Raw genomic sequence first — 15,715 nt, forward strand, 5'->3', positions numbered from 1 at the left:
TAAAACAACTTTCAAGCCCTCCTTTTTGGGTAATACCCGAATGGAGTACAAAGTTTACATGCTACTTAACTAACGATGAAATCTGCTATTTTGTTTTTGATAGTGGCCGTGTATGTAACGACTAGCCAGAAAGTCAGAAAGTTTTAATGCATCTACCATATAGTCTGACCTGACACCTGACACCAAGCGATTACCATTTTCTTAAAGTATTGCAAAACTTGCTAAGTGAATCAAGAAAAATTTGTGAAAATTTCGAACGTTCTCCGCCAAATAAATAAAAAATAACAGCTATGAGAGAGAGAAACATGACCAAGTCAGCAAATTTAACAACAACAGCTGTGTATATTTGATCCATATCGGACAATCCGGAGCATCTTTAATGAGGTTATAATTTTCACACAATACACAAAAATAAATTTTGCTATCCTCAACCTAATAAAAGCATAGCTAATATTATGTTTCAGAAATTTTGTTTTAATAAATAAATTTAAATCACAAAACCAAAGTTATTCCAATGAGGCTTACAATCCTCAACAATGCACACACGGTACAACGGAATATAAACTCTTTACACCCTCCGATCACGCAACAAACGAACTTAAAACGCGGAATCGGACACTTTATCTGCACGAATAGAATGATTAGTTGACAGCAGCAAAACTAATACAAAAATTCCTCACCAGTTGAGTGCCGGGTTTGGCGCACTCTTGTTTCCCGAAAGCAATTTCACCGTTGTCTTTGATGTTGCCAACGATGCAAGAACGATGCAACTTCTGCCGGCCAGTGCCAGGATATCGAAATGAAGCACGAACCCCAACATGGTACCCGGCAGCTGACACCGTCCATCGGGTATTTCTGGTGCTGAAAAACACTCCATACAGGAGATTAAATTATTTCAATGAAAATTCCCCAAACAGTCTTGCAAAGGTGTGTATGTGCTGTGAAGCACAACGAACAGAAGGAATTATTTTTTCATCTTTACATCATCTATAAATAGCTTGGTAAAATCTAATATTGTTTTGGTGCTTTAACTATTCTCATACGTTTTCAATTACTTCTTCTTTCTTCTCACAACAACACTTGTGATAAAGTATACTGCTTCGTCGTACCTATTGTGAAATGCAATGCATTCAAGCGGTTGTTTTTTCGCTTCAGACCTTTTTTTACTATCAAATCGCATGTCTACAAAACTTGGATCTCACCGTCAACTTTCCAAGCGCCAATGGCAATTACCGACGCAGCTTTTTCTACACAAACTTCGGAAAGTCTCGAGGGAAACACACAGTAGCGTTGCAGGTGCTACAGGTAATGGTGACAGTGGGTTGTAATTGCGTACAACGACGAAACAACCGCAAAGACACAGAGAATTGCCGAGCCATACGAAACAGGAAACAGCAGTGCCATATACAAACAGGTTAACAATACAAAACACGGAATCAGTTATGCACCGCAAAAGAAAAAAAACAACAACGAAACCGACTCAGACACGTAGATCCCCGGCTCGGTAATGAAATATCCTTAATTACAGCACAAATCCACCTGCTCACATACACAAGCACACGTGCGTTTTCCGGGACATTTCCCTCCAGTGGCAGCATCATGCGCTCAACCTTTCCTTACTCCTCGTCAAAATGGGCAAAAAGTTGCATCCCTTCTTGCATCCAGACGTTGCAACCCCGTTGGCACAAGTTGTTTTGCCGAACGTTCGAAAATGGTTGAATATTCTTAATGAAATGAAAACTTTCGTCAAACTTTGTCCCACTGCTTGCATTTACAAAACCAACGTTCCAACGCAACGTATCGCGTGTTGCATCGGTGTGGTTTATTTTATCTTTACTTTAGAACGTTTCTTACAAGCTATTGTCTCTTATCGAATTATAGATTAAAGAAGACGCTGAACATAACGCGTCGATGGAGTTTTGTTTTGCTGTTATTCATAATTAATTTTGTAATCAAATATAATGTCACACAAAATTAGCAATATGTTTTACCATTTTTACCTCATAATCTTTAATTTTGAAAATGAAATGTTATCAAACGATTAAATTAAAGCCATATAAAGCTAATTATTGTACCATCTCCGGACAAGATGGAGACGCCTGGTGCCTGTTGATATGAAAGTGGCTGCATCCAGCAACAAATTCATTAAAACCCAACTATCTGTGGCGGAGGGTAATTTATCCCAAAATGCAACAATAAGAAGAAGAAAAAAATACTCACACACAAACAACTTTTCTGCTTGCAGCCGGTTCGTCTTATTTTAATCAACCGATAGTTCCCACCCACCCACCGGAGGGGAATCCCGAAAAATTAACCTCTACACAGCAAAACCGTTCGCAAGCACATTCAATCAGATCCGTCGCTAAACTTTCCAACCCCGATGATGTGCTGCAGGTTCGCAATTTGTCTACATTCCGGAAATCAGTTTCTCATGCTAAAGTTTTATACCGACCCCAACCGGGAGACACTGTCACAACACTGTACAGCAGCGTACCGGGTACGCTGAAAGATTGCTTTCCGCATCACCTTTTCCTTTCCGCACCCCACGTCCCATTTGACCAGAAATGCCAAATCAAGCAAATAACCAAGATTTACATCCACCGGCGCGCAGCTAGCTGGTAGCTCTGTCAATAAAAATGGGTTTCATTCACTGCCGGAAAGAAGAACCGTCTCGATTGACACCGTGCGGCGGTTGAAAAGCAAGCGGTAACCAACCAAAAACTATGGTTTTAAATTTTTGGAATCAGTTCATTTCGCATGCCAAACTCGAAATTGGAAAATTTTCCCCCGCCAAAACCCGGCATCCATCCACCAAGCAACCAGTTCGTATAGCCTTGCGTAAAAATTGGTGGTCACTCGTTTCACTGCGCCCCAGAAAAAGGCGAATGCGGAAAATTCCAACATCCACCGAATTATAAATGCAACAAAACCTACAATCAGTCAACCGCAACTGGAGCCCGACCGCAACCCGATGCATCGGTACAGTCTGCTGATGGACATCTTAGCAGAACGGTGCACCGGCAGCGAAGGATGAAGGATCGTAAATGTTTTATCTTGCCGATGCTTTCTTGTGCTTTTTTCGCGCTGTTTCGTGGAAAAATGGACAATGCAATTGACTGGCGGCATTTGCAGCCGGCACAGTTACCGCACAGTTGCAGAAAACCGCGACAGTGAATAGAGCGACCCGGCGATTGTGGATCTTGCAAATGATCCGAATGTGTACCGTGATGAAAGAGTTTTGCTTTACCGCATAAATTGGATAATTTTCCAGGGCCAGCTCGAAGCAGGATGAAGCGGGGCAATGTAAGGAAAGATGCTTTCATGGTAGCTAGGCAGTACAGGATGGCAGGATTCGTTTAATGAGATGCAGTTGGTGTTTGTCATTCGCTGACTGGGAAGCTTTATTTGGTGGTTTGCTGGAAAAGTTCTGCACAAGCCGATTCGAATGATTACGGCTAAATCACCCGTTAACTTTTGTACAGCTTGGTAGTGGTTTGAACCACCCCACAGCATTTCTGCGGCCGAATTCTATAGTTGGTGCCATTGCTGATTTATTTTCCAGGACAATCGTAGTTTGTTGAGGTAGGTGTGTAAGCTTTTTCCCCATTCCTGGAACTTATACAACGACTTTTTACAACTTATAACCTGCTTCAGTTCAGAAAGCTTTACACAAAATCGATTACACTTTGCAACAACTCGAGAAAGGAGTTCACATCTACCATCTACGGTGTATTGCATATCCGCTTGAAAAGAATCGAGAACCGGTTCCAAATTATCAAATGGAAGGGAAAAATCTGAAAACAGATTTAAAAGGTTATGTACACAGTTCATGCACCATACCGTGCATGACACTCGGTATCGAGGACGAATTGGGTTGGACAGCTCTGCTAGGCTGTGAAAGCTTAGGAGATAAGGATATAAAAGGAAGAAAAGTAGTGAGTGAGTCTCGTGTCTAACCCGAATGTACGGAAAATATACTGAACCTTATTATCCTTATTACATGCTTTAATGTACCCATTAAAAACGCGACAAAAAGTTCCGATATTTCATGTGCTTCTTGACACCAGGTGGGAATACATCAACCTCAATAGGTCTAGACCTGCCATTTCTCGCTTTCTTTGATTTTATCAAATCCTAGCTGGATAGCCTCTGTAGAAGAGATTTTCCCACCGATTTTTGATAGTCTGTAAAAGAGATTTTCTCGCCGTATGTGGTGACCGTTCTGTACAACCAATTAAGGAGTTCTGTACCAATTTGAAACGATAAATATATGTAAATAGGTTCCTCGTAAAAAAAATGGATGATTTGATTTGATGATTTGAAAAGTCGACCTAGAACTGAAAAATAGGCCTTTAAACAACTTTATGTCACCTACGAAAAAAAAATAAAACGTTCAACTGTCGCAAGTTGACACAGCAAGGAGTAGAAGTGGTTTTGAAAAGTTTTTCTTATTTAAATTGTTTTATTTTAATTTTGTTTAAAAAAAAGTTCCCAGAAATGCTAAATACTTGGGTACACTACACTACTAAACTGAAGTACACTCTGTGAACTTTCTTTAAGTAGCTTGAGTAGCTTGACTTAAATATTCACTGTACCATGTGATGTAAAACTTAAAGTAGAATGAAACTGTTGGTAGCTAGTGGATCTCTGTTTCAACAACATTTAACAACAAATACCTTAACAAACTTTATGAAACAAGAAAAATGCTAAATACATTAAAGTTTGTACTTTTTGATATTAATATAAAAATAATAAATGTGTGAAAATTTGGTGGAAATACAAGTGCTAAGCACTGGCATAAGCATAAGCATAAGTAGAAAATAATAATTAACAGTAACTTTGAGAAGAAAAAAACTTTGAGAATTGTAACATAAAAATAAACAGACAAAATAAAAAAGCAGCAAAATAACAACAACATAAGAATTTAACGATGTCAGTAATAATACAAATTAACAAAGTTGCAGCTAGAATAAAAGGATACAATGGTTCTCTTTCTCTGCGCACCGGTAAACAAAAGTTGGTGCAAATAGTTCAACCTAACTATCAGCTGTTACACCCACTATCGTACAAAGTAGCAACCAATGCAAGTAAATAATAACTCGTGGAAATTATTTACTCCAATCGCATGCCAAATACTTTCGAACACATCGAACGCCATCGTTAAAAAAAAAACCGGTCGAAAGTAAAAAAACAACTTTACGATTGACCAGGCGAGAACTTTTTTATGATACTTTGCCCACGGAACCACCGGTCACCGGTGTGGCCCCTCCAGTTTTATGATCATGTTTGCTCGACGGGAGGAGAGAAAAGAGTAAAGTTTTTTGTCCCCCAACTTCTGTCGAACGGGCCCGACACAGTAGGCGGGCCACGTCGCGAGCGTCATTTGGCTTGGCTGTCGAAACCAACTAACCGCAATTTCAGCAGAACTTCTGCGGGGGAAAAAATGAAAAAAAGCTTACAAGGGCAGTGAAAAAAGTACCTCAAGGGCTTACGGGTTTTACCAACGAACGGTGCTCCGATTCCGGATGGAGGAAAACAAACAATCCGAAGCACCCGAATGCGGTGGGCAAGTAATTAGAAAACGTCTTCACAGTCCATTTCTGATCCATACACAGCACCCTACCAGCGCAGCACAGTTCTGTTTGTTAATACGACGTATGACAGTGTGTTTTTTTCTTTCTTTTTTTTGGTTTCCTTCAGTTCTTTGAGTTTTCCTCACACGATCACCGTGAGCAACAAGCTTGCTTCCATCACAGCACGGTAGCAGCATGTTGGCTGCCGTGTTAGCGCTTGCAGTTGTGCTCGTTCGTTCAGCTTATTCTTCCCTTTTTCCTAGCCTTGTTTGTTTCCATTGCATGGATTTATGTTCAAATTGCATTCCTGCTCCGAAACAACAACAACGCTAAACCTACAACACCATTTTTGTTTTCCACAGACCGGTAAAGCAATGGTCATACACGCACAATCAAGTAACATAACTCCTTTACTCAGTACGGTGAAGCCAACGGTTGAATAGAAGTACAAAGATACAAAACACGAAGGGTAAGATTGAAAAGATCGTGCAAAAGTATGGAAGGGATGGGCCACTGAGGTACATCGGGGTTGCCGGCTCCAACCACGATGCACACGCGTGCTTCCGATGAACAGATGCGAATACCTACGCGAAGATGAAACTTTTACGGAGGAACAGGATTTGGTTTTCAAACACCCGCACATTCGCCGACAATTCGGTTGGGCAAAACAATACAACACCAAACAAAAAAATAGACATGAACATCACAGTTGTTTTGCTTTCACCATTTTGGAACACTTTAATTTTAAAGCTCGCCTTTTTGAAAGTGGATTTGTACTGAAGACGTGTTTTACTCATAAAGGACAAAACAATAGTATTTGGTTTGCATTTTCCTAACCTAGTAACGGGAAAAAGCGGGATAATTTCATTTTTTGGGAATAGTTCACAAGAAAATATCCCGACAAAAACGGGAATTGCAAGGATAAAAGCTACACCAACAGGGCCCAGCATAGAAAAGAAACAATCGAAAATCTTCTCCTTTTTAGTGGGACCGAAACTTCGGAGGTTCTTGGTCTCCCATTTATTAGCAGCCTTGACGTTTAATTATCCGTGGGAGGATATTGAGTTCTGTAAATGACGTAACGAAATTGCCGGGATTTAGTACCAGCCCTGACGTATGAAAAACCATGTATCTCTAGTAGACTCTATTCAGAGCATTGTATAATCATTCCGTATTCAAAACTAGATAATTGTATAGTGTATGCAGTAATGTGAAATGAATTAATATTGAACATTCTAATATTATCAACAAAATTATATTATATTAGCATTAATATTATTATAATGTATTTAAAATCGTAGGTAGGACTGACTATCCCCCTACGGGTGAATAAAGTCCAAGAAGCTAGAAATGACAGAGCCTAGCACCCGTGACGTTGTTGTGCCGATAAACAAGAAGCATGCATTTAAATTGACAATATCCAAAGTAAAAATATAAACAATCTTAGTATAAACTCAATAAAGGAAATGATAAGAAAACTGAAATTAGCCGCACGGTACATCACTGACTGCACCAAACAATAGACACAGGCCAACAGTATGCTTTAAACCATTTTGTTATACGCATTGCATACTTGCAGGGGGGAACCTCTCCAACAATTTAAGTTCTGTAGGTCATGATGCTTAAGCTGTAGCTTTCGCATTCCTCCTCCGTAAGAAAAGGATAGGTAATGCTTCACAAATAAGGAATACGAAGATGAAATACGCTAATGTCAAAAGTAGTAAGCATCTAGAACAACAGCCAAGTCGACACAAACATACAACAAGTCTGTGACTTGTGGCATACGGTGCATGGTGTGACAGGTAAAAGCATTCTTCGCGTGTAACAGAACCAGCGACCGCTGTTACCGATTGACAAAACCATCTCTCGCACGGTTGGTTAAGGGTTTTGTGGGAAATAAAGTCCCCCACCACCACACGGTGCAACAGGTTACAACCGGAAGCGCAACAAAAGCGTGATATGTACCGGCTGTACATGTTACGAACGGAAAACATTTCGAGCTTGAACGAGTATTGCTGCGTATGGATGTATGGGTGTATGGGGTACATCTGCTATTTTACATTTGATTGCGATATAATTTTAAAATTTCGGACTGTCGGATAAAATGTCGGATTTCCCAGTACTAAAGAAGATTTCAACCCAATTTAAGCGTTGTTTTATTTTAAATTTCAGATTGCAGTAAAGATTGTAATGAGTTTCAATTTATTGTGGATTTTTAATAAAGTAATTAATGTTGGAACTCAATCATTTGAAATTTCTTCGAAAGGGGCGCAAAACATGCTAGCTGGAAATTCTTTACCAACAATTAGCTAATGACGCACAATCCGTGATGTTGCACATGAGATGGAATAGGGAAACGGAACAAGCCGGTTTATAGCAGGAACAAGCCGGTAACGTACTTCACTGTATCGTGCTGGAAAAGGGTGTACGGTAGTGGATGCATTATTTGCCGAGGTTCGCGAATGCAACACGTACACAGCGTTTCCACCAACAGGGTGTGCGGAACTATTTGCATAGAAATTTCCCCCCAGCGACGGTCAGTAGGAAGGAAAGGCAACGAAACAGCTGCACACCGAGAACGTATGGCAGAATGAACTCTGTGGCAAAATCAGACCAAATGAAGTTGTACATAGCTTTTGACGGCTACATCGGGCGGGCGTTAGTTAGCATGTGTAACTCTTTTTTTTATTTTTATAGGATAAATCGATTCGTGTTGTTTCAATGACGAAAAACCTACATCGACAGTACAAAATACTCATCGTGTTGTATGGCACTTTTAATTAAATTACTTCGGAGTAAAGCATACGTATGCTACCTCACAGGTGTTTCAGGATTAACCAAGCTGTAGCCGTTTCTGGATTATGTTCAGATTGAAGTGGAATATGTGCGTGGTGGTGCGCGTGATTTTTTTTATTCTCGATTCAGAGCTTTTACAAGTAAAAATTACGACCATTGAGATCCAACTCGAAAAGAGTCTGGAAATGGGTACTTGCAACTTAAATATACTTTAAATATCTAAAACCTAAAACCTACTGCGTAAAGCTGTTTCATGCTATAGATAAAAATTGGTAATTCGAATCCTGTATCACCGAAGCCTTAATCATCAATCAAAATGGCAACATATTTATCCTTATTTGGAACTAAGAACATGGCATAACTTAAGACAGAATGTTCGAAATTAAACGAAAATAATTAATCAAAGCTGTCCTATTGTTTATTTGATTGGCTGCCCTAATTCGCAATACTGCGCATCGTACTCGGTTTCACACACAGTTTCGATAGTGCTCTAAAACAAATCTAGTTTTTATGCAGCATCCTCGAATCATAATCAATAAACGATAGCGAGCAGGTTTCATCATTGCCCGATGCAGATTTTCCGCTGTCGGTTATGAAAACCAAACAGACGTTCCGTTATCGGTTATGTTAACATTCGAAGCTTCTTTTCTATCCAGATGACATCACCCGGAAGGCACCATTGTGTCGCGTTCAGACAGTCAGCAAGTCGTCCATCATATTCCGCTGGAAGCTCGCGTGCATATTTGCGTACCTTTTTTCTAACCACAGTTGCCTAATTTTATTACCACCCACTACCACTTGCAGCGTTCGCATCCAATACCATTCCTCCAGTGGGCGTCATCCGCTATCGGTTTCGAACGATCCGATCCGGATCACATGTCGTTCTCCCAACCTGCGTGATATGCACCCGAATGTCGTTAAGATAAAATGCATATGATTAGATGTGACAACAATATGGTCCGTGCACCTGATTCTCCACAAAGACACGCGTTGCAATGTGCAAAACGGCTCGCCATTTGCCGATGATGCCCTCGGGTTGATTGGTTGACGTGTGAACGTCGGTACAGAGCATCGTACGCTTGCAACTCACATCAATCCCCGCACCCTGGGGGCTGTTATTGTAATGCGAGTGGTCAATTTTACGATAATTATTATAGTGTGCACCGCCCGCACGTGTCTACGTTCCCCCGTGTACGCGACGGTAAGGGTTCACTACTTCCGGGTTTTGGTTCGTCACGGTGTTTGGCAAGCGAAATGCGTCCGCTCTGCTTCACCGTTTGATTTGATTCGATTCGCATAACCGCAGGGGAAAACATTTGTTTTATGCTCGGTTGCTCACACTGTTCGTGGTGCGTTGCCAATCAACGGTAACAGCAGCAGAAATTCAAATACATACCGGCATCCCTGCGAGCCTCTTCCGTTGCCATACCAATAAGCTATCCATGCAAACAAAAAAAAACCACTGGATTCAACAACCTTTTGTCAATGCGTACGTTCGAGTCGCTCGGAACAGAAATTTAATTTTCCAATCCTTCAAATTGCCACGCGTTTGGGGGCAGTAACATCAAGGATACATTTTAAAGTACTCACCCGATATGCCATGGACCACGGCAAGTGTGCAAGCGAGATTATTAATTCGGCTTCTCCGTCCAATGCTCAATGATCCAGCGAGCATCATTAAAGTCAGAGTGACCGCTACTGTTAACCTATTTAGGCAGAACGGTCGAAATTTTCGCGATGGTCGCAATTTGACGTTCTCTCGAGCACCATACATTGAATTGTAGCCCACTTGAAGGGCTGCTACTTGAGCTAATTACTTGCTGTTTGCTAACAATTTGCGTATGATCCCCTCCCTACGCCACGATTCCTCGATTCCTGGCATTCCGTCGTATATTTAACCACACGCTTGAACAAACAAATGATTCCATTCTAAATTCTTGCCTTTATTCAGTGCGTAACGCTTCTCTGCATTACATTCAATTCATGCAACAACAGAAACTGTTAACAAGTGCAACTCCACTTATGTACATGTAATTCTGTCGGTGTCAAACGAACGCTAAGCTCGTACTAATGGTGCACGATAACATAAACCTTGCGCGCTTAGTGACCCTTCAATATGTTTCCAAACTGCAACCAAAAAATTCATTTCATTTCATTTCACCGACGTAAGCCTCTACACTTCCTACGGAATGTCATCCTGGAAGGCAATCTTTGGAATGCGCTTTGATTCGTACAACTTTAAAAATATGTTTAACGCCACCTTCAGATTCCACGACGATTCTTCCAGACACCGTTTCGACCACTGCTGATTCAATTTGGTCAGTTGTTTGAAAACGATCAACGCATTCTCTCGGTCGTCCGTGTCACTGGAGGTAGTGTCCTGTTGTCGATGTGCAAAATATTATCAGCAAGTGTAAAAAAGCATATAAAATCCACACTTACCGTTGTACTGTCCACCTCTAAGGTGGATTTGTTTCGATCGTTGGATTGTCCAAAAGTTGGATTAACCGACATACCGGTAACCGTCATGTCGTACATATGCAGCATATCGTTGTTTATCTTGTACTCTAGCGCCTCGTGAAACAGATTCGTGCCCATGCCGCACGGTTGAATTAACCAAGTGCGTGAAAAGCCCATGCAATGGTTCTGCCCCAAATTGGACGCTTCATCCTCGCTCATGCGGCCGTGCACGGTGATCATGACGCGTTCCTTCGTGAACACGGGTACATCGATACGGAACGAGTGGAAATCAAAATCCGTCTTCGGAAAGGACGTCAACACGTAACAGATGCGCTCGTTGCCGACGATCAGCATGGACATTGCACGATCCAAATTACCCCCAAACATTAACAAATTACGACTATGCTGAATATAGCTGGCCTGTCGCAGCTGTTGCGAATTCATTTGCTCCTCCGCAATGTTTGCTCCGTCTAGGCCTCCGCCAAAGTCACACGTCATGGAAAACTGAGCCTTCGGATGGTACAGTTCCTGCAGGTCGGCGCGCTGGAAGGAATCGAACATCGAAAAGTAATGCTTCACGAACGACTCGGCAAACTTGTACGCTTCCGGCACACAGATGTAGTTCTGACAGTGGGCAAAATTTCCCACCAACGACTGTCCGTCCAGTTTCTTCAGCATTCCGAAGTACTGTTTAACCTTCCGCACGTACTCCAAACTATTGTGCATGGTTCCGCAAATGGGGTTATTATCCAAAAACAATTCGGTAACATTATTCCAGGGAATGCCTTTCAGGTCGGAGATTTTGGAAATCTGTAAAATAAGAAACATAAACTTAACGTATCGATCATATCAGTTTGCACGTCACATGCTGCCAACGGTTTTGAAATATTTCACCACAGTTCAAATATTGCAACCGAAATATTTCACTGCCCGAAGCATTTTTTTGCGATTGGCGTGTTGTACTAAAGATGACCGAGTATTTCAAATTCAAAGCATTCAAACCACAACGAAGATTACCATATTGTAGCGCAGATCCAGCGATACCAGGCTGTAGAACTTTGCGAGACTTTCCAGCGCCTCGCAGTTCCTTAGCTCGTTGTGACGCAACCTCAACACCAGGCATTTATTACCGAAATTCCGGGTACCACACTCCATCATGTACCGCAGCGTGCACGGACTTTTCGCGCTAAAGTCTACAAACTTGCATTTGTTCAACTCCGTCTGCATGGAGCAAAGATCAAGACAGTTCTGTTTGAACCGCTTGATGACGAAACGTTCCAACTTTTTCAACGGCTGTACATCCTTGTCACTAGCTTCCGCAACGTTCATCGCTAGCGACAGTTTCAGCACGATGTTATTCGCGGACATTGGCAGCCTTAGCTTTTGTTTCACCAACACTAGCAGCGCATCGAAACAATTCTGCACTAGGAATTCATCCTCCTTCGAGTAGGTTTTGTAGTAGCAGGGGAAAAACATGTGTCTGCCGAGCAGATTGAACAGGGCGTCCAGAATATCCTGCTTGTTGCAGACCCCGTTATGTTGCACCGTCACCTTATGCCAGTGAGGTGTAATGTTGTACTTCTGGAAAGCGGCCGGATTCATGTCCGCCTCCGTGATCAACGTTCCGGGGGACGATAATTCCACCTCTTCCTCCTCTTCTTCATCAATAACGCGCGCTATTTTTGCCACACTTGATTGTGTCAGGTTGGTGTCCTAAAACGAGCATTTCATAAAACACGATATACACGAAAGGTAAACCGCTATGTTCGGTTGTTCAGCTACACACGTACCAGCTTTAGCAAATCAGGGAAAATGCTGTGAAGAACCTTCTCGTAATCGGGCACCTCGGTTAGGTTGTTGCCCGACACATACAGCTCCATCAGTGGCATCTGTTTCAGCCCCCTTAGCGAGCTCGGATGCTTGATTCGATTGCCACGCAGATCTAGGCTTACGAGCCTCAAACTCTTCGCACTGGCCAGCACCGATATGTGACTGATGCCGTTGTTCGACAGCCTCAGCGTGTTGATGCAATTATTATCACCTATAACCTGCACTATTGCCGAACAGACCACCTCAAACTGGGCCCGATTGCCGAGATTTACGCACAGTTCCTGCAGGCAAACATGCTCGGCAAAGCTGTCCAAATTCAGTAAATTACTGCTGCCGTACTGTGCCGCATTGTCGCACCGTTCCTGCACCGCTTTTGTTATGGTTTGCCGCGGGAATATCTGTCCAGTTTGGAATCGAGCCGCACCGAGCCGTACGCTTATCGCAAGCTCTGCCTGACCCAGCTTTAGCTTCAACCCATCTTCAAACAGCTTCGTCAGTACCTGGTTACACATACGAAGTAGAAAAAAGTCCACATTTATGTGACGCCTATACGCCACCGGAAAAAAGTCGCAGTACGAAAACTTGGCATACAGGGCTTCCAGTATCTTCGTCTTTGAGCAGCTATTCTCGTGGTGCACAATCACCTGATGCCACACGTCCGCTCGATTCATCATCGTTCGATCGTACTGGAGGCTGGAAGACACATACAAACGGCTCGCTAGTTTGGGTTCCAGCACAATATCCGATTCCCCCGTTCGCATTTTCAGTGTCTTCGCCAACACGCTATGTATGTTGTAGAACGCGTTTTCATCGTGTTCCTCCTGCTTGTTGTGCTGGTCAGTAACGGTTGCATTAGTGGCCACCGTTATCTGTTTTTCCCGGTCCTTCTGTTGCATTTCTTGCACCATCTCTTCAATGCAGTTGTTTGTTTCATCACAAAGCAAACTGCTGTCGGATGGGGACTCTAATTTGATTCGCACCGTTCCTTTGGTATCCATTTTATTCCCCGTTCAGTATAATGCTTTGGTCACAAAATTCCAACACTTTACCGGCGCTTGATGGTACGCATTGTATCGAAATTTGCTGAAACAAGCAAAATGACGTTTCGCTTACTGTCCTTTGAAGCAGTGTTGCCAGTAGTATCAGTTTTACTGCAACGAAGTTTACAAATGAAGCAATTAATAATTATTGAATATTTTGAATGTTCGATTTGTTCATAAAGTAGTTTTTACAAGCATACAAACGTAAGTTTATACGTTTAAACCATTCAGTTATTCTGAACCATTGTAACAAATGAAACATTTGAAATTCTTGCTCTGCAGTTACCTGTCATGGTGGTATTTCCAATGGACAAATGGTATGCTTTGAACAGGTTGCAACTAATATTTTGATTGTGAATGTTTGTATGTTTCATTACATTAAAACAAAGAAAATAAGATATAATAATACATGATATAAATATACAAAGTTTACCAAGTTATTAATTTTGAACAATTAATTTAAAAAATGTCATCAAAACGACCTATGACAAAGCCGGTCAGTCGACTGTGCGTGTTTGTTTTGGTTTTGTACCCACAATCAATACAGTTTATTTCGCAACCGCTCAATAATTCCGGTTCTCAACACGCTAATCGTAAAATACTGAATATAAAAGTACAACATGTTTTTCCTTAAAGTTTCTCGAGCCGCGCTAGCATCCTCCATACGGAGTCGCAACCTTTCAACGGCCAGAATCAGCTGGACAGCCATCAAAACATTGCAAGAAAAAGTTAATCCCTACGCGAAAATTCGTATCAACTGTGCGTACGATCTGAAAATTGTTCCCTTCGATTTGCTGGACTGTCCCGATTCCAATATGCTCAAGGCAACGATTAAGCAGGGCAACAAGGTAGACAGTCTTGCGGTAGAAATTTCCGACAAAATCGTCACTATTACGAGCGATCCGGATACCGGTGGGGCGGAATGTATTCTGGAAGTTCCAATCAAGGCAGACTTGCAGATCCGTAACAGTGGAACCACCTCGCTGGCGGACCTATACAGTGACGAGATAGAAATCGTCGGTACCGGCGACATCGAGACACGAAGCCTTCGTTCGACGAACATAACGCTCAGCAGCACTGCTGGAAACATTGCCTGCCAGGGTATAACGCTTGCCGAAAGCGTAATCGTCAAGGCCTCGGGCAAAGGAAACATTTTGCTGGATAAATTGCAAGGTGGAACGGTTAGCGCGTCCACAGAGACGGGAAACATTACGGTTAATGCAAGCTACTCGAACAAAAGCTCCTTTCAGACGAATCATGGCGATTTGGAGCTAAAAAACATCCACAAAGACTGCACCGTACGATCATCCGGTGGTAAACACTTTTGCATGAGTATGTATGCGCAAAGTGGATTTAAATTTCTATTGTGAAAATTTTAAAACGTTTTGTTGTATTTATTTTTAGACGGCTTCTATGGTACACTAAACGCAGACGTTGGAAGCGAAATCGTTACACTACAGCTATCCGAAATGGTTGGTAAAAGTAACGTGAAAGCTGTACCATCGCAAGTTGTGAATCTTAATCTCGCCGAAACTGTGTACGAAACATCTTCTATCACCGTAAACGCGCCACATTTAACGCTCGATAGCACGACAGACGATAAGGCTCATCAACGGGACGGTACCAGCACCACACTGGGGAAGACTGATGCTGAAAATGCGTTGCACGTTGAAACAGACGGCACAGTTGTACTGCGGAAAATGTCCTGGGCGGACAGTTTTTCCTTCAGTGGTATGAGCCAGATGAAGCAACAGTGAAGGTATGTTAGCACGTGCTCGGGCACGTTTACTCTCAGGGCAGCATTTTGGATAGTCCGTGGTAGGGTTTAAAGTACAGTGACTATCACAAACACACTAGTCTCATGTTTGATTGTACCTTTTAAGACAGTTTATTTTTAGTGTTACTTGAGAATTAATTTTAGAGGTTGGTCACTAGTGATCTTGTTAGTAAATATAGTTAACAATTTCCCGCACTTCAACTATCAGCTCAACGCTGGTCAATCCATTCTCACCAGTA

General features: G+C 42.1%; 2 protein-coding genes across 2 annotated transcripts; one reads left to right on the forward strand and one right to left on the reverse strand.

The window, feature by feature from the left end:
• Positions 1-10,551: 10,551 nt before the first annotated feature.
• LOC128717979 (nuclear RNA export factor 2) lies at positions 10,552-13,657 on the reverse strand. The gene is made up of 4 exons (XM_053811655.1): positions 12,620-13,657; positions 11,847-12,542; positions 10,812-11,639; positions 10,552-10,749 (listed from the first exon to the last, which is right to left on the reverse strand). Exons 1-4 carry the CDS (start codon positions 13,655-13,657, stop codon positions 10,552-10,554), a joined length of 2,760 nt encoding a protein of 919 aa, XP_053667630.1.
• A 662-nt stretch (positions 13,658-14,319) lies between these two features.
• Positions 14,320-15,456, forward strand: LOC128708790 (uncharacterized). Its single transcript, XM_053803771.1, has 2 exons — positions 14,320-15,031; positions 15,104-15,456. The coding sequence occupies exons 1-2, from the start codon at positions 14,320-14,322 to the stop codon at positions 15,454-15,456; spliced, it is 1,065 nt and encodes a 354-aa protein (XP_053659746.1).
• The last annotated feature ends 259 nt before the right edge of the window (positions 15,457-15,715 follow it).

Source organism: Anopheles marshallii, chromosome 2 (genome assembly GCF_943734725.1).
Source record: "Anopheles marshallii chromosome 2, idAnoMarsDA_429_01, whole genome shotgun sequence".
Lineage (NCBI taxonomy): Eukaryota > Metazoa > Arthropoda > Insecta > Diptera > Culicidae > Anopheles > Anopheles marshallii.

Bases quoted from the DNA above. Each gene is read 5' to 3' on its own strand.
- LOC128717979 (XM_053811655.1), bottom strand. From the start codon at position 13,657: ATGGATACCAAAGGAACGGTGCGAATCAAATTAGAGTCCCCATCCGAC. The intron at 11,640-11,846 runs GTAATCTTCGTT...CTTATTTTACAG, and splicing joins TGGATCTGCGCTACAATATG to ATTTCCAAAATCTCCGACCT. The intron at 10,750-10,811 runs GTAAGTGTGGAT...CATCGACAACAG, and splicing joins TAGAGGTGGACAGTACAACG to GACACTACCTCCAGTGACAC.
- LOC128708790 (XM_053803771.1), top strand. From the start codon at position 14,320: ATGTTTTTCCTTAAAGTTTCTCGAGCCGCGCTAGCATCCTCCATACGG. The intron at 15,032-15,103 runs GTATGTATGCGC...ATTTATTTTTAG, and splicing joins TGGTAAACACTTTTGCATGA to ACGGCTTCTATGGTACACTA.